Genomic DNA, 22,487 nt, shown 5'->3' on the forward strand with positions numbered 1-22,487 from the left:
ATTCCTTTAATCCAAAGACATACACTTTAAGTTGATGAGTTACACCGAATGTGGCATAAATGTCCCTTTTTACCAGTTCTGGCTCATATAAATGCCAGCCAACCGCTCAGTTGTGGTCAGGATAAAGAGGGATGATTTACTGATTGAAGAATGCATGGGGAATTATGAGTTTCATCCATCTTTTTATGCATTTTATGTCACAACCATAACCTAATCTGCATCAAACAGTGCATTATCACATAATTTTGGAGTTGTGGGAAATCTTTACATCCAAAGTGAGCAATGTGATTCAAATCTGAAGTTTTTCTCCAGAGGAAACCTAAAAGTAGGTCTCTGAAACAGAAAGCAGAACAGCTCCAGGGAATCCAAGCCGGCTGTCAAACACATCATAAAATATTAAATCGTCTCAACAACATGTCAGAGGCCATAAGTTCAGCGTGTCCACACTGGTTTGAGTGAACACGATATTTTGAGACTCTGTTCGGCCTTTTTCTTCATCATCTTGTAAAGAAGTGAACGTGATCATGGACGAATGACGTCTACCAGCAAACGACTTGTACATTTATGTACGGTGCAATAACAGGAGAGGGTCTGAGGGTCTGAGCCTTCTGAATATTGACAGTCAGTGATTCTGATTGCTATTTCTTCATCCCTTGGCCACCTTCACAAATGTCCCGTCAGAAACCTCCAGCGATTCACAGTTTATCTCTGCAGGGGTGATGTTGAACTTCGCATCAGGACGGATTTGGGATAAACTGCGGTCTCATTCTGACAGTGGGAGGTGACACGGCCGCCCACTGTCATGTGTGTGTCTCCCTGGCCTGCGTCTCTGCTGGTGCTAATGAAGGACAGCATGACCTCCTGCTCAGGGCAAGATAGCCTCAGCCTGCTCATTAGTCTCTATACGAATCCTTTTTTCACAACAACGCAGTTATCAACTGCTTCAATGTGAGTGTTGGGTTTTTATTCACAAGCAGCAAGCGCACAGTGTCAGATTTAGGTAACATTTCATGTCCCAGCAGAGACAGAAGTTGTAATAATACCTGCGATCAAGAGTGACTTCTGGAAAAAAGGTCACACTGTGGTGAAAATATGCCTCCCAGGATTAGAAAAAGAGCTGAATAATGTAGAAAAGCTGCTAATTAAGTACCCAGCCCCTCCAGGCAAAAAAAAAAAAGGTTGATAACAAATGAAAAGGAAGAAAAAGTGCCTTCATTGTTGCAGTATTTGCAAATGCATTGGAGAAAATGGAGAAACTGGGCTACCCACACAAACATGCATATTCTTGCACATCCATGTTCCAGGCTCAAGAGACTAGCATCTGTGTTGTGCTCTCACATTCACTCTCCATACATTTCAAGCCCTGCATTCACCCGGAATGGCAGATTTAACTATTCCCAGCTTGGGTTTTTTTTCTCTCTCCCCTCTTCTCCCACCAATAATTTGCACATTTTTGCTCCTACGAAGAGATTACAAGACGACACGCTGTAGGTCAATCGCTGGCATTGCCCTCCTGCAAGGACAGCTGGAGCATCCCGATCAGGACTGCTCCATGGAAATTCAGGTAAACAACCCCGACGGCAGTTTGACAGCAAACTCTGAGAACAAGAAAACGCACCCGCACAGGGCTTCTACACATCAACAAGACTGCCATAAAACACATACAACAAGCACAGGATGTGATCCGAGTTCACCCCCGTGGCTTCTCTGCTCCTGTTATTGATCACCATCAGCCTGCATGTTCTCCCCTTCCACTTTAGACACACGGCCATATGCATCCGCTCTCCTTCAAGGGCATGCCTGTCCCGAGCTGTAAGAAGCGAGGACATGACATGCAGCTCGAAGAAGAGATGTTAGCACTCACACAAGGTCACACACACAGCCATGCCGCCGCGAGCCAGTCAGGGGAGAGAAACGCCGAGAGAGTGAGAGAAGCCCTACCATTTCTCCCACTGGTCCTCCATCCAGCCCTCTCCTCCTTCCCCTCCCGAGTCCATGCTGTAAGTGAGGAGGGCATCCACAGCCGAGACGAGAGGAGGAGGAGAAGTAGCGGGAGGGTTAGAAAAGTGAAGGTGGGTGGGAGAGACGGAGAGGGAGGAGCGAGCAGGAAGAGCAGAAGGGAGGAGGGGTGCAGCTCGTCCGGGTCGATCGGAGAGGTGCCGATTCGAAGCGGTGCTGCTGCCGTCCGTCCGTCCGCGGGGGGACGCGGAAAGATGGAGGAAAATTTTTTCAAGCGTGGAGAGACGAACCTGCCAGAGAGGAGTAGTGTTATATAATCTCCTTTCTCTTGCTCTGCTTCTCTTTCGCCGTCTCTCTCTCTCTCTCTCTCTCTGTCGCTGCCTCTTGTTTACTCCGTCCTGCGTGAATCAGATTTACTACGCCACTGCAGGAAAGTGCTGGTGTTAGCAGATCACCCAACACCGCGGGAAGCCCAAGCAGCAAAAACAACAGCACCAGAGGACACTCCTCTCTCTCTCTCTCTCTCTCTCTCTCTCTCTCTCTCTGTCTCTCTATGCAAAGCCTTGTCATGCTCAATTATTTATGAGACTGATTGATTACAGAAGGCTCCAAGTTTTTCTCTTTTCTCCTTCTTTCCCTTCATTCATCTTCTTAAAAGGAAATTTGGGGCTTATCGTCTTCCATCACTTAAGCACTGCACTCTCTAACGCTAATGCTGAGGTTTGGCAGGACGGTGAAGCTGATAACGAGAAATCCTGACATGGCAAAGACGCCCACGGCACGCTACGACGACAGTGAAGGCTGTCTGCTTTTAAATCTGCATGTCGTAAAATACTTGTGGAAGTGAATTTAAGTCAATAATAAAGCTCCTCGTGCTTGTCTTAGACAATGTTTACAGGAAAGTGTTTCAGGTGACAATGCATAGCTTTTGCATTTTCGTTTCAGAAAAGTGTCACGTTGTCATGGCAATGATTAGAAAAGGATGTGTCCATTTATACAGAGATGTCAGAAATGATGAAAAAGAGCCTCTGAGAAGCACTGTCATGTAAACAGACACCGAAAATGCATCAAAAATTCTGCATTTTCACTTGAAAATATTTCGTAAATGATCCCCAAGTTGGCACGAACGAGCGACTTATTGTGCTACGCCAGCATAAATCTTGTACTACAGCACCAGTTTGTAGTTGTTTGGCTATAGTCGAGCAACTTGACTTGCATATCAAAATATACTGGTATATACCCACTGGGACCACTAGATGTCGCTCTATCGTAACGGAACGCAGCTACAGTATGAAATAAAAACAAAAACATATTCCTAACATATTAGACAGAGAGCAAGATACCCCCCAAAAAAATTTTAGAATAAAAAATATAATACTAGCAAAGTTTCAAAATTGGGAGGCAAAAGTGTGTGAAATCAGATTGTGCTCTTCAAAAGTGTGTGTTGTTACACAATTAAATGTGTCAAGTTCTTCAGACCTGTTTTTAACAGAATAGTTTGGACAGATTAGAAGAGAAACATTTCTTCATTTTTGTTTTTCTTACATATTTTTGTGAAATGAATGGTGGAAAGAAATATGAATTTTATACATTAGTGCATCCTATATATAGTTTTCTGCTGTTTTATGAAAACATTTTTTTGCCAGACACAATCAATACAGAGGTGTGATTTATGGCCCAGAAAATACAGTAGATACACAGTTAATCAGGACCACGACAACAGACGCTTATGCTCGTCTATGTGCTGTGTTTTTGTAAAGCATCCATACAGAGAGCAGTCAGACAGAAACACTTCTCCTTTAACCTGCCTGTCAGTCTTACAGGTGACCCAGTATCTAGTGTATTTAAGAAAACTGAATGCTTCTCCACGGACTCAGATGGCGGTATGGTGAATAGTGAACAGTAGTCTACAGCAATTCAAGAGTGAGCAGCTCAAACACTAGAATCTGCTTATTGCTGTTATTTTCAATATACTCATGAGTGAAGTATTTACTGTGTAGTCTGGAAGTCAATTTCACAAACTGCTGCTCTCCGAGACTCTCGGCCATGTTGCAGTGTAAACTAACTGCCACTGTCCTGAATTTGCAGCTGCAGCCACAACAAGAAAGGCACAGTGGTGCATAGAGATCAGCAGAGAGATCATCCACCCAACAGTATCAGATCGTTTCCAATTCAAAGGGAGAAAACATGTTGACTGGAAATACAAACTAACTGCTAAACCTTTGGCCACCAGGGAGCAATGTTGCAATCCACTCTCACTCATTTCTAATAGAGAACAGGCCAGTGGGGACAGAAGTAGGGCGGGACGACGTGGGGAAAAAGTGCTTTCACAGCAGTCAGTCGATATCGACGTATATCAAAATATACAACAAATAATTATTTTTGTCAATTTTAAATGATTCCTGTTGCTTGTTGATGACATTTAAAGATATCAGGTTAACTTTTATCTAAATATTGATTTTTCCGGTCAAAGTTAAACATAACACAATAGAACTGACTTAAACTGTCTTCTCTCCTTTTTTCCAAGTCGTCAGTCACTCTCTTTTTCCAGTCATGTCCCACTCGCCTGTCCGGTTTCTGTCCCGTTCTGTAAGGTTCCGGTTCTGTTCAGTGTTTTGGTTTATTTTCTACCATCCCAGAACCCTCCATCCTTAGGCCTCCTTGACATTTCACACTGAAAGCTTCTATCTGGGGGGGTTAAAGAGGTGCAGTACAGTTCAAGCTGGGGGGAGAATTATTGTTAGAAAATTGCTAAATATTGATATCAAATTGGCTTTAATTAGATTTTGACATTGATTAACTCCATATTGCCATATCATAACTGTCTCTTGTTCAAATGAATTTGCACAGTAGCAAATATCTAGGATTCTATGGAGAAAGAAAGAGAGAGAGAGCGAGTTCTGCTTTGTGTGATCAGAGGGGAGGTGCAGTCACGTGAAACATGCACCGTCATCAGAACTGCGAGGAAGCAGTAAATAATCAGCAGAGGAGAACTGCAACCGGAGCAATTACTGTCCACTCCGTCAGCTTCCACCGGGAGTGGAATTCAAATGAGCTCAATATCAATTCATCCTCTCTCAATGGATAAAAGACATCTGGGTAATCCCGGTTCAACACAGACTCCGAGATCCTTTCTTTTTCCCCGACTCGAACTCATGAAAGTGGATGAAAAAAAGCAGAGAATCAGGGAAAGCGACACCTCGCCATCGGCTCCACCTTTGTCAGCTCCTCTCTCACACTCGTCTTTTCTCACCTCCTGGGATTCACACTGTGAATCCATCTGCCCCGGCACATCTCGACAGCAGAGCCACGGCACTTTGGAAGTGAAAAGATGAAAGAGGAAGGTGTTATGTCAATGATTCACTGAGTGACAAAGAGCCAAATATTACAGATTTGTCCTGCTTTCATTGGGAGGAGTCTGGATTATCGACACTTTGAGATATTTTCCTGGAAAATGTGATCCACAAGTTCTGACTAGACTGAAAGTTAACATTCATCTTAATCTAATCCACTCAGCATAAGTCCATATTTTATTAAATCATTTACTATTTTATTGAAAATGTTTTCAATTTGACACCTTAATTATGACTTTGGCTGCAAGTTAAAAATCTATCAAAATCTGTGAAAGCAATTAAGATTCACATGCAGGATTGTAAAGGAGCTCTGAAAGCAATTCGTTTTTGCAGGTTTTTTAAGTTTTATTTTATTTCCATTCAGAATATTTTGTATATATCCAATTGTGTATAATATTGTGATAATCCTCCTATGAGCATGCACCAAAACTTTGACAGCCACGCCCCGTTTTTGAGATTTGCAGCATGTGGGCGGAGCTGGAAATCATTCCCTCCAATGATTGGCTGTTGTCTGTGTGAAACGTAAACCCTCCCGAAGCTTCCTGAACAACAGCCACAGAAATGCTGTGAAGGGTTTGAGTGAGCTGAGAATACTCGTTTCTTTTAATAAAGTGTTAGTTTAGGAGAGAATTCCTTGTTATTTCACTAATCAAAGGACCAGAAACGTAAAAACTGTAGTAAGCTAACAGATGTGAAAACAGATGAGATTGTACTGCTCAGCTCAATCCATACGAAGTTTAATTTAAAATAAACTGCAGGGTGGGAGTTTGGATAAATTTAGCAGAAGATCGTAGATATCCAAATCTTTAGTATCAATTAGTATCAGTCAATACTAAACGAAAGAATGCCTGAGCTAAGTTAAGATACTAAGTCCAGTCATATTTGATACCTTTATATTTTTATTTAACAGTACGTACATTTTAGCACACATTTTAAATGGATGAATTAATATTTTTGTGTAAATAAGTGTAAGTCTATATACTGAGTCATTCATCTGCCAAAGGCAGTTTGAGTGTATATTGCAGTTTCTTTGCATAGGGTTTATAAAAAAAATCCATCAACATAAGCAACCCTACTCTTCTTTTACTTGAATGAGAAATTAAACATTTACTCGTTTTATATTCTAGCAACGCATCCTTATTTCTGGAAGAGCGTTCACTCAGATCCACGCAACAACCTGTCAACTCTCTGTTGACGCTTCCTAAATATTTTAGCTGCCTGAAAATTGGGTCAAATTTAAAAATGCTAAAGAATTCATGCACCGAATCAAGGGTTGGAGGAAAAGCGTCCCTCGTATTGCAGTCTCTGAATACCTCCACACTGAAAAGCTGCACAGGTTGCAGAGCGATGGAGGCTCCGGCCACAGCCTGTGCAGCCAGGGAGGTGATGGAGGGAAACATGTCAGCATATGGCTGAGCTGGAGCCGAGCCAACCCCGAGGTGGTGGATAATCTGGGCTTACTCTCCTCCAGGCAACCACGACACTCAAATATCGATCAGTACCTTAATCACAAACAGCACGTTTTATGAAACATGTAAGTCTTGACTCAGGGAAAGACATCTGATAAGGACTTTATGAGTGAGATGGCATTAAGATGCTAGCAGTGAAAAGTGTGAATTATTTAATTCTTAATCTTTTAGGTTAAAAAAACAGACTGTCCTTTACATATTCTATCATGCTATGGCCACATTTATAGCATTAGTGGATCTAAAAAAGTGATGTCATGTATTGATGTTGATAAATACTGTTTAAGGTCAGGTGTGATCTGCTCTGTCAGCTTCTTTGAATAATCCGGATATTGAGAGAGAAATGCAGGCTCAGGTGGAACTGTCCAGGGCAGGGCCGGGTGCTCCCCGTCCTGCAGGTTTTCAACGTTTCCCTGCTGCAACACACCTGGATTTATTGACTGGATCATGAAGCTATGCAGAAAACCTGGCAGTGATCCAGTTGCTCCTGTCAGGCGTGTTGGAGTGAGAACGCACTGGAACCAGACAGAACCAGGACCCCCCCCCCCCCCCTGCTCCAGAAAGACCACGATCATTCTAACACCAACAACACACACAAATATCAGGAACTCTGACATTTAGACAAAAGCAACAACTGACGGCGAGACGCAGCCTCTGCGACATGAGCTCTGACCTCGGTGAGAAAACCTCCTGGTCTAAATCTGGAGTTCTGTTGTTTGTAACTTTGAAAATGATCCATATTTTTACTGATAGAATCAAAGAGGCTCTGATGTGACGGCGATAAAAACTCGAAGCGGTGGATGTGTTTGCTCGCAGCTCAGCTAATGAGACGGGGACAGTCTGAGCCTGAGGGTGAGTGTGTGTTGGGGTGTGTGTGTGTGTGTGTGTGTGTGTGTGTGTGTGTGTGTGTGTGTGTGTGTGTGTGTGTGTGTGTGTGTTGTTGTCCCACTGGGAGAATACTGATCACAAGCCTTCACACACTCATTAACGCCACTGAAGAATCACAGACTCTCTTCAGGGGACACTGCAGTGCCGTGTGTGTGTGTGTGTGTGTGTGTGTGTGTGTGTGTGTGTGTGTGTGTGTGTGTGTGTGTGTGTGTGTGTGTGTGTGTACGATGAGACGACAGCATGCAGCTCTTCCCCCCACTGCGCTCAGCTCACCGACACGTTGAACTCGTCTCCAGGAGCTGCAGCTTCTCAGAGCTGCAACTCTCCTTTTACTGCCGACCCAACTATCAATTAGGTTTAAAATGCAGTCCGGTTTTAATCAATTCCTCACAATAAAAGAAGTCATCTCTGGTTATTAAAGCACAAAGTGTTTGTATTTAAATTGAGTCTGGGTCTAAAGAATTCGATTTCATACTTGAAAATACATCAAAAGTGATCCAGCAGGATTAATTCACCTGAAAACTTCCAGTTTTGAAGCATCAAACTAATTTTAGCCAAAGGTCTGTGTTTTATCAATCTAAAAATAAAAACAATTCCAATTGTGTACATGTATACAATTTTCCGAATATTGTAAATTCAATCGAGAACCAACTCAAACAAACTAATATTTTGCATTGTAAAATAAGTGCCATGTGTTCAAACTTCAAACAAAGCCTAGTGGTCCAAAATACAATTGAATCTCCACAATGTCATCCACGTGTACTTTGCATTTCCTTTTGATTTTATTGCATCTAACAGGGCTACAAATGACTCATCCATCTGAAAAATCTGCCAGAGATTCAGAAATCCTGTCCCCAACTGTAATTCTCACTCATCAGGGCCAAAAACATACCAGCTCACCCTCACAATACGGCTTTGATACTAATACTACCCCACCAGAGAGATGCTGTGTGCATTCCTCTGATCCGGTTGAGTCTCAGCATTGACTTATGTCTTCTCCTTTTACAGTGTGACTTACTGGACTATTATGGAAGCAATATGAGCTGTGGAGAACTGTGGATCTTGTGCATATTGATATTTGGAAGTTTGCATGATTTGTCACTCTGCAATGACATATTCTTGTGTGTGTGCAGCTAAGTATCTGTGTATACAATATAAATGGTGCATTCATATTTAGAATTGCTCGAGCCCACACGGATCTGTAAATGTCTGTCTGGGTTTGTTGAACAGAGACTCATCTCTTTTCTGCAGCTTTTATTTGCCCTACATGTAGACCTGTGTGCTCACTCTTTTCAGACTGAGTGCCTTTTCATCTACATTATGTCTCCTTGCTGCAGGATGAGGATTGACAAAACTGAGCCTGGGAGTCTAAACTGAGGAAAACGAAACTGATAGTTATGAGAAATACTAAAACCATCAGGGTGAGAGTCCTGTCTGACCATTAAAGGAGCATTTCCATGTCTCATGATGCACAAGCAGCAAATCTCTTAATGCACAAACATATATAACTGCACATGCATGTAATTCAGTCTATAGTCCACACATACTGGTGTACAGATACAAACAAGCATCATTTCTAACATACAGATATCATTAAGGGCAAATTGACACACAAACATGAGGTTGCCACTATAATAGTCCCAATAGGCATCACCAGTGAATTTTAGCAACAAAAAAAAAATATTCTTTTAATCTTTGAGTTAGGCCAGGTAATAGGAAAAACTGGAATTCATTCACAGATCAGCTTGAGAGCTGAACTGTTTTAGGGAAATGTGCATCGTGTTATACTTTCAGGCTTTTTTTTTTTGTCATTAAGAAATGAATACATTAATACTTTGGGTGTCACATCAACAATGAATCAAAGTTATTGGAAATCAAATGGAGAACATCCAAATCTGAAGGTACTGCTGGCAAACTTTCAACTCAATCCACTCTAAATTTCAGAAGAGAAAACTCATGAATAAATCATATCAACAAGACTTAAGTTATGAAGGATGAACTAGATAGGATTTTTGGGGGGCTACAAACTCAAAATTATGTAAGGAAAAACAACATAGATGCTGCAAGGTCATTATAAACTAAATCCAACATGCAAAGCTGGATCTAGTAAAGCTGGTGTGTGTGAATTACACACCGGGACACACAGCCACAAAGTCTGCGACACACTGCAAAGAAAGCGCGCAGCCTGCCTCGGTCCTCCGGGAGCAGACACGCCCAAAAACACCAAACATGCGACTCAAAAACACATTGCAACCGAGAGGATTCCTACATCAGCGGATCAGCGGCTGCAGGTCTGCAGAGCCGCGGCGGCTCGACGCGCAGCCCCGCAGCGCGCAGCCCGGCGGGGCGCCACGCCGCTCCCTCACGCGCCCAAGGCGCTCCGTCCGCCCGGCGCGCTTACCTGAAGCTGGCCGGGGAGTTGACCTGGACGCTCCGGCCGGGCGGAGGGGTGGCTTTCCTCTGGTCTCGCTCCGCCATGCCGCCCAGTGCTCATACCTCGGCTGCGCTTCGCGGTGCAGCCGCGCGCCGCAGACACCTGAGAGGAGCGGCGTGACGCCTTCAGGGCCAGTTGGGAAAATGGACACTCAGCAGCGCAACCATCACCTACACTCCTGAATTCGCAAAAAATACGGCTTATTTTGACGAGGGAGTGAAGGATTACTGTTTCTTCTATTCAACGGACATGTTCCTCATAATTAAAAACTATAAATATTAGAATGTGCTTATTTTATATTAAAATAAGCAAATAAGCCAAGGGCGTTTCTATGCACTCCGTGGGCCAAGGCAATGTGTACTTCTGAGACCTTCTCCTATTTTGAAATATTGTATCCAGTTCTAATATACTTTTCAAATACTGCAGCTAGTAGACTTATGAGTGTCTGTTTCTTCGTTTCACTCTCTGCAATTCCCCCTTTTTCTATCTCTGAACCTACAGCCGGGAAAGCAGAAAGTCTCCACCTCTAAACCTGTTTCTGCAGAAAGTCTCCACCTTGGAGCCTGGTTTAGCAGGCTTCTTCCAGTTAAAATGTTTTCCTTTACTCTACCACTCTATGCTTGCTCAAGCAGCCTCGTTGTTGTTGTTGGTAAAAGTTTCTTAAAATTACAGCAATGTTTTAATGAAGAATTTCATGTATTTTTATGAAGAATTTATGTTGCCAACAAACAAATTTTGAATTAATCAATAGATCAATCAATATCTTACCCAAATTACAGTTTTTAATAATGGAGTTGGATTGGATTTAATAATGGATTGGATTGGATTGAATGGATTGTGTTGCATTCTTGTGTTGCATTCAATGCGCAACAGATTAATCCTTCGGAATTTACGAGATGACCATGAATGCAACACTAGACACCCCCAGAGAGAGGAGGACGATGATAAACAAGATTTAATGAAAAACATGGAAAGACATGAAATAAAACAGGAGTAAATACCCGTTTGATGGAAATCAGCAATATCAGATGATAGAAAAATCTAATATCTTGACTCAATATTTGTCTAAAATGTGAAATCTGCTTAACATTCTGCAAGAGGTGTAACTCCACCTGCAGTTCATCAAACAATTATCATATGAACACGGAAAGCAAATACTTGACAGTGTTTGAAATAAACACTGTTGAATTTAAACGTCTTTCTAGTGTGAAACAGCCCTCAGTTGCAGTCCCTGCAGTGTGTTATGCTCTTTTAAACCACCAGAGGGTAGTATTACACAAGGAGACTACATTAAAAACTTAAACAATGTTCATAAAAAAATTAAGTAAACAGCACAAAATGATTTAAATGTGAGCGTCCAATCCATCAAATCCATGCTACAGCATGTGGAAGTCAAAATGTGTCCACTAAATGAGCTACTAAGCATGATATGCTACAAATAAACTGTGAGTTATTGTTAAAAACTCACAGTAAAGACAGAATGATTTTTAGATTTAGTACATTTACTTTATACATATTCAAGTAAATCTCTTGAAAGGTCTTCATATTATCTACACTGCAACCACTTTAGCTGTTTTATAAAGCAGTTTATCATTACAGTCATGGACATAGGATCCAGGATAAGATCGATACATGTTGTCATAAGTTCCCATACGTTTTTTTTTTTTTTTTTTCATACATGAGTGTTCACAGTTGCTCATCCTGGCAATATTCTAACTTCCAACTGAAGTGTCCCTAAAAGTCTTTGCAAATTTTTTTCTCCTCCAATCCATGACAACTTCAGATACTTCGGTTTTTTCCTTAATTGCAACAATAGAGGCTATAACACCCTGAAGTCACTGCAAAGCTTTAATGTGACACACATGACTGTGATAAAAGAAGTGGGTTTGTTCATCTTTCTGCATTTACTGGTCAAATTCCCTGACGTGGTCCTTACTTCTGATTTCTCCACGGTTCTTCCCCTTTGAGGTGTTGTCGAAAAGAAACAAGCCACAGCAGGATGCTGCCAGAGGGAGAACGTTATTATACTTTAACAAAGAGCATGATCAATCTAACACGACTAATGTGAATTATATTTATTGCACATTTAAAGGGGCTGTATCATGCAAAATTCACTTTTTGTATGTTTTAACCTTGTTATATAGTTATGTACTCACCAAAAACACCCCCAAAGCGTTTTTTTTCCTTTGTGCCCTCGTGTTTAAGCTTTCCCAGTGTTTGCGCTGCTCAGAGAGGCAGCGCCCCTCCCGCACCCGTGAAAACGCTCTGTTTTCCCACGTTCACGTCACACGGTGAAGATGGCTCCCCTGAGCCCCCCTCTCGCAGGCTCTCGGCAATCAGCGTTGCTGCTTTTTGTAACTCCGATATCGAGGATAAACTTTGACCATCGTCTGAAAGCAACAGTCAAGCAAGAGCAAGAGTCTGAAGGGTCTGAAGGGTCTGCGCTTGGTGAGTTTCTCACAGGAAAAGACGTTTTTGCGTGTGGAGAAGCTAGCGCTAAAGAGCTAAAGCTAGCTAGCGTATTTGTTTTGAAGCGCTGATTGGCTGAAGTACGCTGTCAGTCAAAGTCCACAGGGGGAGAGGCGGGATTTCAGTGAAACGGAGCGTTTTCTCTTCCGGGTTTCAGAATTAGCCCCAGAAAATCTTTCATTTCACACAAAATTACTTTTCCTTAGCGCCAAAAATAAACTATTACCATGTTAATGCCATTTCTAGGGTTTGGACTAGCTAAAAAAGCATGATACAGCCCCTTTAAGACTTTGATGAACTCAGTATTGCAGTTTCAGGAATGTAAGTAGATTTGAGGCCATCAGTTTTAAACTTTTTCCACATAAAGTTACTGGAGATAGAAAGTGATCATGTTGATGAGTTAGAACTTTTTTTTTTTTACTTTTAAAAGCGCTGAGCAAACCTTTCAAAAAGTGTTCTTTGTGAGTTCCCTAAAAAATGTAAGACTACTGTATGTACTGTACTACTTATCATTTACAGAGGCCAGTTTCTTTTTGTTTTTTCTTTCCTCTTCCATTTGTGAGTTCCGTCTCTTCCTTTAATGATGATGTGTAATGAAGAAGAAGGGCTTTGTGCTTTTATTGCATTTCAATTGTTCCCATCCACCAGAGAGGGAAATAAGTCTTGCACACTTCCTGTTTGTGCTTGGACACTGAAAGATTGTGAACCACACAGACACAAACAGTCTTTATTTACATAACTGTTTTATTTCCCCTCTGAAGTAATTTGAAGCAATCACATGTTCAATACATGTGGGCATTAATGACACCGACATTTTTTGAATCCAGAAGCCAAACACAGTGAATTCACACGATTGCACACCCAAATGAGGCTTTTTGTATAGTTTTATTGATCTTAATGTCATAGAAGAAGCTTTAAAGCACAGTGCTTGCTTCTTAGCCTGATGATATGGCGACATAAAATCTCATAATTATGATCACAATATCAAAATGCACAATATACATATTGTAGAAGACGGGCTGAAACAAGCAAATTTTAATTAGAAAAGAAGAGGGTGGTTAATTATTGGTTAGCATGAACTAGGGGAAAGAAGAAGAGCACCATTCAGCCTCAGAATATTCCACAACAGACACAAACAATGAACTATGCATTCACAATTCTTTTCAAAGTAAAACTTCACAATCACAATGAACCAAGAGAAAAAAAATTTCTTTTTTGTAAATAATGAGGATAAGTTGAAGACATTACCACATGAAAGGCAACAGAAATCATAAATGGCAGCAAGGCACAGGAACCATGATGAGCTTTATGAAGGTGCAGCTCTCAGTCTCACACTGTGATGACCCAAACAGAGGAGCAGAAGCATCAGTACCGGAGTGAATTTCAGTATTATTCAGCATACTTGCTGTGATGTGTTTTGTAGCCATCAAACAACAATTAATCCTTCCGTTGAAGTTTGTTGAAGCTTCTTGTATCCCAGGCTTCTTTCCCTCCATCAGGAATCTTTGGGACTGAGGAGTTTCCTGTCACACAAATACTTGTGGACCCATGGACTGGGATTGACGTCGAGACGGAGAAAGTTCTGCACCCATGTAGATCTCTGAGCCCCCTCAACAAACTCCTCCAGCGTAATCTGACCTGCAGAGTGAGCAAGAAAGGCTCAGGATGAATTATTTGTGCTCCAATACTGAGGAAGCTCATCTTTTGAGCGTGAGCTCGACTTACCGTCACTGTTCACGTCCACCTCATTGAAGATGCGGTCACACACCTGGTCAACAGTGAGGTTCTCTGTGCCTGTTTCGTTGCTCACAGAGCCTTTCTTTATCTTGTAGATGATCTAAAGGACAGATTCAACAGAGTGCTTCTCATTTATTGGCCTAAAACACAATTCTCATTCATCCAGGTAGAAAGCACCTCAGTACAAACTGAATCAGGTCAAATGGTCTTGGTCATATGTCTTCACATTTTTCACCCTGTATGCCAGTGGCTCTATCAGCTCATGCCTCCCATTCCAGTTGACCTGATTCAATTTGCTTTGGCATTCCTCATTTCTGGACACATGAACGTCTGCAGACACTCTATGAATAGGTGGTGATTGCAGCACAGGGAATAAAAGAGAAACAAACAATCACACACATTCACACCAATCGCATCAATTCAGTCTCATGAACATGTGTCTGGATTTCAGGAGGGACACAGAATATCTGGAGAAAAGCAATATATGCACAGAAAGACTCCTCTCAGTGGTCCCTCACGTCTCCATGTGGCTCATTATCTAACTCCCAGATCACCTGACTATGAATGAAAATAGATTACAGACTGAACAGTTCACCAGCTCACAAGTAGGCTACAAGCTGAACAGTTCACCAGTAGATTACAGCCTGAACAGTTCACTAGTTCACCAGTAGGTTACAACCTGGACAGTTCACCAGTAGGCTAACTGCCGCAGAACAGTGAGGGTTGTGTGTTGTAAAAGCTGTGGGATTCCTCATCCGTGGGCTTTTTGCACAGAAACTCGTGGAATGGGCAAATAGAGGCAAAAAAACACTGCCGATTGTATGAATAAATGATCCCCTGACCTGTAACTAAACACTGCCACTGTCCATGATACAGTATATCCTGCTTCCTTTTATTTACAACACTGGTGCCTCAAGTGGGATACATGGCCCAGTGGGACCAGGTAGCCAGGTGGATTACTTGGCTGCAGGGACAATGTGAAGACACACACTTTAGCTTTTATGTTTTTTACTCATGTAACCTTAACCTTCTTTAGTTGTGCTTATTGATACTAAATCCTGAGTGGAAGAGTTTCAATGCCCTCGGTCGTAGCGATGGTTCCACTCACAGAAAAGTTTACCTACCCTGACAATTTTCCGCAGCTCCCGTCTGTCAAGGCGGCCATTGTCGTCGCTGTCAAAGACTTTGAAAGACCACCGCAGTTTGTCCTCAAGTTTTCCACGAAGAACAAGATTCAATGCAGCCACGTACTCTATGAAATCCATCGTGTTGTCCTGAAAACAACAATGTAAAAGTCTGTGCTCGGTATTTTTTATTTTCAATATGAAAATGCAACATTTCCCAGTCGATCTGTTTTAGTCTCTTTTCTTCAAGCAACACTGATCAGGAATCACATTTCTGTTGCATGATGATTAATTAAAGACTGAAACATCGGAGCCTTGTTACTCACATGATTCATGTCAAAAGCTCGGAAGATGTTGTCCATGTACTCAGACTCTGGTGTTCCCGCCTGAACTCCAAACATCCTCTTGAACTCATGCAGGTACAACGAGCCGCTGGGGCACTCCATGATGAACGACTTGTACAGGTCCTGAATGCTGTTCAGCTCCAGCTCCTCATCTGGTGCCTGGACCTGCTGATTCTGACCCATCCTGAATCCAACTACTCCACGAAAAAACACCACACCAGAATCCTTGTTTGGCCCAGTAATGAGCTGGATCCAGATGCTTCAGTGACCTGATCTTCTTGATTCAGCTTTTGAAAGATTGCAGAACTTCCTCTTCATGGCTGCTGCCAAACGTCTCTCTCTCTCTCTCTCTCTCTCACTCTCTCTCTCCTAGCTGAAGGACTTGAGTGCAGTGCAGTGGATGAATAACTGATTCATGTAACTCTTCACCCCCAGCAAGATGCTTATTTTAAGCCAAAGGCTGCAGCAAGCTGACTTTAAAGCAGTAATCCACATACCTGATCCCACTTTGAACTCCTTGTGACCTAAGGTCAAAGCCCCCTTCATACTGTTTCTGAAGTAATATTTCACCGTGACCACGCCATAACTCTAATTTCCCATCTTTAAGTTTGCATCAAGAAAGATCTGTCGATGATAAACTTGTGTGGTTCATTACTACCTTATCTGTCTGAATCGCATGCTAAGTTTCGGTGTGTTGAATCGTGGTATACCGGTGGCATGACCCATAAAGAGCCTATCTTAAAGGCTTTGTTTCTATCATACTGTGACTGAAAGGAATTTCTCTTTGGGGATCAATGAAGTATTTCTGATACAGTCACTTAAATAACACAACTTGAAGCATCAAAACAGCGCTTTAATGCTCAAAGATTCAAATTTAGACCACAATATTACAATTACAGCTCAAAGGCTGTGGGAAGGCAGTAACACCTGGTACGTCTAATATATTTTCATATGCTAATAAAGAAATCTGTTGTTTACAGTTGTATTTAGCAGACACTTTCTCCAAAGTGACGTACAACAATGGGGGCAATTCAGGGTTCAGTGTTTTTGTCCAAGGACACTTTGACATGCAGACAGGACTCAAACTCACAACCTCCCATTTGTGGGACATCTGCTTTCCCCTCTGAATCACAGCCACCCCCAGTGTTACACTCTCATATGAGAATCCTCCAGTTATTAGCTACTTTACTAACTGAGCCTCTGAAGAGACAACTTGGCTCGAGTACTGATTCCAGGCATGGACAAATAACGAATGTGCATCAGGAAGGGTTTCCAATGTAGAAAACTTATCCAATTCAAATATCAGATATCAGAACAAAACCTCAGGGCCCAGGTTACAACCGTCACCGATGCCGTTCGCTTCCACAGTCAAAATCTAATCTACTAACCGGGCACACTGAAGATTACGTCCGAGAGGCACAATTCAGGAAGTGTGTTTGACTTCATGATTAAAGAATACTGAACGTGTGTGAGGTCGCTTTTTGATCCTTCGATGTCGGCTCGTCCTGTCATTGTGAAGCAGAATTCACCCAAGCGTCGGATTGTTCACCCACTAATAGGGAACGGGAGTTGGGTTAGACCGTCGTGAGACAGGTTATTTTTACCCTTCTGCTCACGGATTCACGGAGCGGTGAACTTTCATTTACACTGTGAAAATATCTGCATGCTTTGCTATGGTTTGTTTTTAATATGTTTGAAAAGGTGGCAGAAGCCTGCTCAGCCTTCAGCAGATGTGCTGCCGCTACTGTGATGAAAGGCATTTCCTCAGCTGTGTCTTTTATTCAAAGGATATTCTCTTAGGTTTTATAATCATTTCCTAATGTCTACTCTACTGTTTCTTTTTTGCACACAGCTGTGATTTTGACCTCAACTCAGTGGAGCGGATCATTTATTGATTATGGGAGTTCAGCACTCCATCCATTCACTCTATGGCAAACTCAAGTAATAAAACCCAACAAAACCCTCATTTTAACATCTGATCTCTCCCACTGTATTACTTGTAGTTTAATCTTTAGTATGACCCACATGCTCAGCAGTCATGGCAGTAAACTGCTTCCTGGAAGAGAAATAAACCATCCCATTACTTCTTCAACACTTTCACTACATTATGTTACAGTTTAATTAATTATCACTTTCATGTAGGAATTAAACGTTTCATGCAGTATTCTTGAATCATTAAATGACATTTCCCTTGACAAAGGATAAAAATCTCCGGCACGTCCACACTGTGTCACTAAGTTGAGCCAGAATAGCTCGAGCTATTCTACCCAGGGATTAACAGGGTTTTTCTTCCTGGCATTTATCTGGGCTCTATTCTGAGGTGCTGTTAACTTGTGATTTCTGTGGCTGATCAGTGGGATGAACTCTGAGAAACGGAGGCGACTCCTGGTCTTCATGTGAGTCAGTTGTGTTTTCATGCTTGATGTTTTTTTTCACCGCGCTTAGGACAAAGTGTTTCCGGACTGACTGACATTCAGTTCTGAGACAGACAGCTGTGAACCAACCTGCTGTGAACCAACTTCAAATCTAAAAGGGAACTAATCAAGAAAATAATGGGAAAATGTTGGTTACTTTCATTTCAGGATTTTTTTTTTCAATAAATTCTGCTCTGTTGCGATACATGCCTGTTCCATGGAAGAACTGATGCTGGATAACAGAATCTCTCTCCTCACCTAAAAGTTTGATCCAATCCCACTTCCACCCAAGGATTTCACCAAGGTGACATACACAAACATCTGCTGAAGAAAGTTCAAGTTATTTTTTCAAAATAATTCCAGCCAGAGAGAGTTCCTGTTCGTGTGCATCCCACTCCACTTTAAGACACTAGAATCTTTTGTCAGTAAAAGTTTGCAAGGAAAGCATGCCCATTTCTTTTAGCATATTTTATATTTATTGATCTGGAGATGTTAATAGGAACTACTACTCAAAGCTTTATTTAAGTGAGGAAATTGTGCTATATTGATATTCCATGAGTCAATTGCTTAAAAAAATGCAGAGGTATCAACAGTAAAAAACAAACAAACAAAACACGACAATTAAAAAAACATGAGAGTTATTTGATATTTACACATTGACACTCGATAACAAAAAGGCTGAGATTTCAGTTAAACGCAAACAATCTTAATCAAACCTGTTTTCATGAAAACAGAGAAATCAGGAGGATTTATAAATGTTCCAATATGTGTAGCTTATTTCCAGATGGGAGCAGATAAGTGCCGGATAATGAACTGAGGCCTCTTGTTTTCCACGCCGTCAACATGAAGCAGTAAAGCGTCTGATCTTCACATGTGCGTTTAAAAGCATTCGAATGCTGCACACAGAGTTGCGCATCTGAACCAGGATCCACTGTCCTCGTGTGAAGTCCACTTCAGAAGTGAGCGCTCCGTCTCCGGTGCTCCAGCACCCAGCCTGCAGGGTTCATGTCCAGCTTCACCATGTTCATCACCCACGGGTCCTGCTGGGCGCCTCTCAGAAACTCCTCCATGGTGATGTTGCCTGGAGGAAAAGAATAATGGAAGAGATGAAAAGGAGTATCATCTGAGTGGAATAAAATATTGGTACGGTGCTTTTTTTTCTTTTTTACTGTAATTTGTGACTCGATGCTCACCGTCTCCATCGCTATCGACCGCTGCTAATATCCGATCCACAACCTCGTCTACTGTGAGCTGCGCTTCGGTCGCGTCGGCCTTCGAACCTATTTTACACCTATAGATACTCTACAAAAAGCACACACAAAGGGACGTTAAATTTATTGCACAGAGAAAATAAATTATGAGTGTCTGAGCAGTTGAATGGTTTGAATGTACTTTGTAAGCACTCAGGTCATTCATGTGTAATCCATTCCAGACAACTAATATCCATCAATCCATTAGCTAGACATCACTGGTTGGAAGAAGATTAATTATTACAGGCCAAAATGTTGGTAGGGGAAAATGAATGGCTTTAAAAAGAGATACTGGAACAGCGGATAAGATCAACAAACACTATAATAAAGGCCTTGGCATTAGGAAGTTAGACTTATGTGGGCATAATGATTGAGAATAAATGACAGATAACTGGTTGCATCCTTTTGAAAGCACATGTTGCCTGTTCTAACTTGAATCCTTACTTTTTATTCAACACTTACTCAAGTAATCCACACGACTGACACTAACTATTCGCTGTATCTTCATCATTTTATGGTGTCTTTGCAAAATAAAATGACATTGCTGATGATTATACTCTTCCTATGCAGACGGGATACACAGGTTGGTCCAAGGAATAATATTTTGTTGTCCTCTTCTAATTGAATTGACAACTAAAAACACTGTCCATGCTATTAATCGAACTGAGAATGAAACAAAATTAAAGTGTTAATTAAAGTTACAGCTGTCAACAGGTGGATTCATTCGAATTTTTCGAACCGACTAAATCAGATTTAGACAAGTCGCAACAGGAAACACTGAATTCTGAATCTTCCTAATGAATTTTGATCCATTTATTTAGTGTTACTTACAGAAAATCACCCTTTTAAAACTTTACATTGGGTTGACTAAGTCTTCGCTGGAAACACTTTGGTGTTTCTTGGAAGACAAATCAAAAGGTCGACTGTGGAACAGGCCTATCAAGGATTAAGATTAAGGCCTATTATCAAGCTCTCACAGGTAACAGCAGCCGAGTGCCAAAAGACAAGTACTTGTTGCATTTTATAGTCCTACAGCGAATGTTGAAGCTTTCAGCGGAGAAACAGGAAATGTGAAAATCTATAGAACACATGATAAGAGTAGAAAACAATACATGTGCTATTTGTTTTTGAAAAATGAAGTAAATTTCCACTTTGTGAGAAGAAAAACACTGCAATGAAAGAGATCTTTTTCTAGATCCTTATTTTACCTGCATCCAATCCCAGAGAGACATTCACAGTGGCAGATTTATTGAACTTACATCCATAATTGACCGCAGCTCGGTTCTGTCCACAAAGCCATTGCTGTCTTTGTCGTACACCTTGAAGGACCAACGCAGTTTATGCTCCAGGTCTCCCCGGAAAACAAGATTTAAGGCCGCCACAAACTCAAGGAAATCAATAGTGTTGTCCTGAAAGGCAAATAAATCAGGAGGGGAGAAAATGAAGAGTTACAATGCTTTATGTGGCAGAAGGTACAGCAAGTGGGATCAGTTTTCACTCTTTCTCACCCCATTGGTGTCGAACGCCCGGAACATGTTCTCCGCGTATTCGGACGCCTCTCCTGTTGGGTCCACTCCGAAGAAACGCTTGAACTCGTGAAGAAAGAGCAGTCCACTCGGGCACTCCATGACGAACTTTTTATACATCTCCTGAATGGACTTGACATCGATCACCTCGCTGTTCTCCGTCTGCTGCGACTGCCCCATGGCTTGACTTTCCAATTTCACCCGTCCATCGTCCTTCAGGTGCTGCGCTCAGTCTCTGCCGTGAAGTGGCTCCACTTGAAATGAGTATCTGCTCAGGTGAAGTGTTTTTTTTTTTGTTTGTTTTTTTTATAACCCCGTGGAATCCCAAAGCTCCAGCCTGCGTACGGGACAGCTGATTAGCACGGCCGCGGGATTACTGCAGCATTACGTTGGTAGGGTTTCCTCTTGTTGAGTTAATTAAGTTCACAGCTTAATGTGAGTGCAGGCCAGACTTAGTGAATGAGGTTAGCAGTTTTTCAACATGCAAATGAGTGAAGTGTGCTCAGCTCCTGATCAGCTCTGAGCACCACACACAAATGTGCATCAGACACATATGTAGAACTACAACCGACCTGCAGAAGGAGAGCATTAGTGAAAAGTTGACTTTGGGAAATCTGGCAATACACACTGTTTAGTTCAGAGGCCACATACAGCCCAGTGCTGGCCTGAACTGCACCACCAACTGCTAACAGAGAAAATCCAAACTTCCACAAAAACAATGTCAAATTTACCAATTCTTACTCTAGGTCCACTGTTTGGAACTTGGTCTTTTTCAGGTGACGTTGCATGTTCTTGCTGCATGAGATTATTCCAGGGACTCATTTCAAGAATCAAGCTGTGCTGTGGTAATGTTGCCTCTGGCACCAGAAGCAGATCAGACATGCATTGTTTCAATAAAGTGTCTCAATATCATGTGACTGCTGAGACAAACTGCACCGTCTATTTTCCTCTAATCACCATCATCAGCTTCAAACTTTAGATTTTTCCACTTCTTTGTCTTTTGACCAAACAGCTGCAAAGTTAATGACATTCACCACCATGAACTGTACTGGGATTTTAATGCCAGGACAGTGACTTCAGGTCCATCTCAGAGCTTTTAACACATGGCTTTGTCTTCATGAGTCTGTCTTCCAAATGGCTCACGCCCAAGGTTATGGCTGCGCTCTACAAGTCTCCATGTTGCTTTAGTGTTTCAGAAAGGACAAGCTGAGAGATTAAGGCACTCTAGGTCATGCTAATTTGGAATTGGTGTATCAATCTATTTTAATTAGATTGCATTAGGGCTGGAGATAGGCTCGTGAGACAAATCCGACAGAGTGCATGCAATGAAAGGATCCTTCAATGTGCCTGAAGTAACTATGAGTGTCCAACAGTGTCCGAAGTTACTTGTTGAGTTTTGTATGTGTAGAATTCAAACCTTTGGCCTGCAGAAAACAGCTGCTGAGTATTATTCCAGTATTATGATTATTTACTGCTTATTCAGTCTGATTTACTGCATGTTGTAAAGTGTTCTGAATCTTTGA

The 22,487-nt window shown here is 41.8% G+C and overlaps 3 protein-coding genes across 5 annotated transcripts in view; all 3 read right to left on the bottom strand.

Annotated features, from left to right (window-relative positions):
- The window catches only part of mapk8ip1b (mitogen-activated protein kinase 8 interacting protein 1b), a 58,124-nt gene extending 47,925 nt beyond the window's left edge, over positions 1-10,199 (bottom strand). Inside the window, exon 1 of one of the 2 annotated variants that reach the window (XM_030088748.1) lies at positions 10,068-10,199. In XM_030088748.1, the coding sequence (XP_029944608.1) occupies positions 10,068-10,144 (77 nt within the window). In that variant the 5' untranslated portion in view covers positions 10,145-10,199. Of the gene's footprint in view, positions 1-1,941; positions 2,045-10,067 lie in introns of those variants that run through there. The other variant, XM_030088757.1, reaches the window with a different exon arrangement.
- On the bottom strand, positions 1,353-21,172 carry LOC115386481 (guanylyl cyclase-activating protein 2-like). Of its 2 annotated transcripts, XM_030088770.1 has the most exons (6): positions 20,947-21,172; positions 20,698-20,847; positions 19,382-19,490; positions 19,141-19,269; positions 14,902-14,904; positions 1,353-1,363 (listed from the first exon to the last, which is right to left on the bottom strand). In XM_030088770.1, the coding sequence occupies exons 1-4, from the start codon at positions 21,142-21,144 to the stop codon at positions 19,142-19,144; spliced, it is 585 nt and encodes a 194-aa protein (XP_029944630.1). In that variant the 5' UTR covers positions 21,145-21,172; the 3' UTR covers positions 1,353-1,363; positions 14,902-14,904; position 19,141. The 2 variants fall into 2 exon arrangements, with proteins under 2 accessions (XP_029944630.1, XP_029944639.1); XM_030088779.1 differs by lacking the exons at positions 1,353-1,363; positions 14,902-14,904 and having other exon boundaries at positions 19,116-19,269.
- On the bottom strand, positions 14,065-15,960 carry LOC115388318 (guanylyl cyclase-activating protein 2-like). Its single transcript, XM_030091434.1, has 4 exons — positions 15,757-15,960; positions 15,431-15,580; positions 14,295-14,406; positions 14,065-14,207 (listed from the first exon to the last, which is right to left on the bottom strand). The coding sequence occupies exons 1-4, from the start codon at positions 15,955-15,957 to the stop codon at positions 14,065-14,067; spliced, it is 606 nt and encodes a 201-aa protein (XP_029947294.1). The 5' UTR covers positions 15,958-15,960.
- Positions 21,173-22,487: the final 1,315 nt, after the last annotated feature.

This window comes from Salarias fasciatus, chromosome 1 (assembly GCF_902148845.1).
Source record: "Salarias fasciatus chromosome 1, fSalaFa1.1, whole genome shotgun sequence".
NCBI classification, from domain to species: Eukaryota; Metazoa; Chordata; class Actinopteri; order Blenniiformes; family Blenniidae; genus Salarias; species Salarias fasciatus.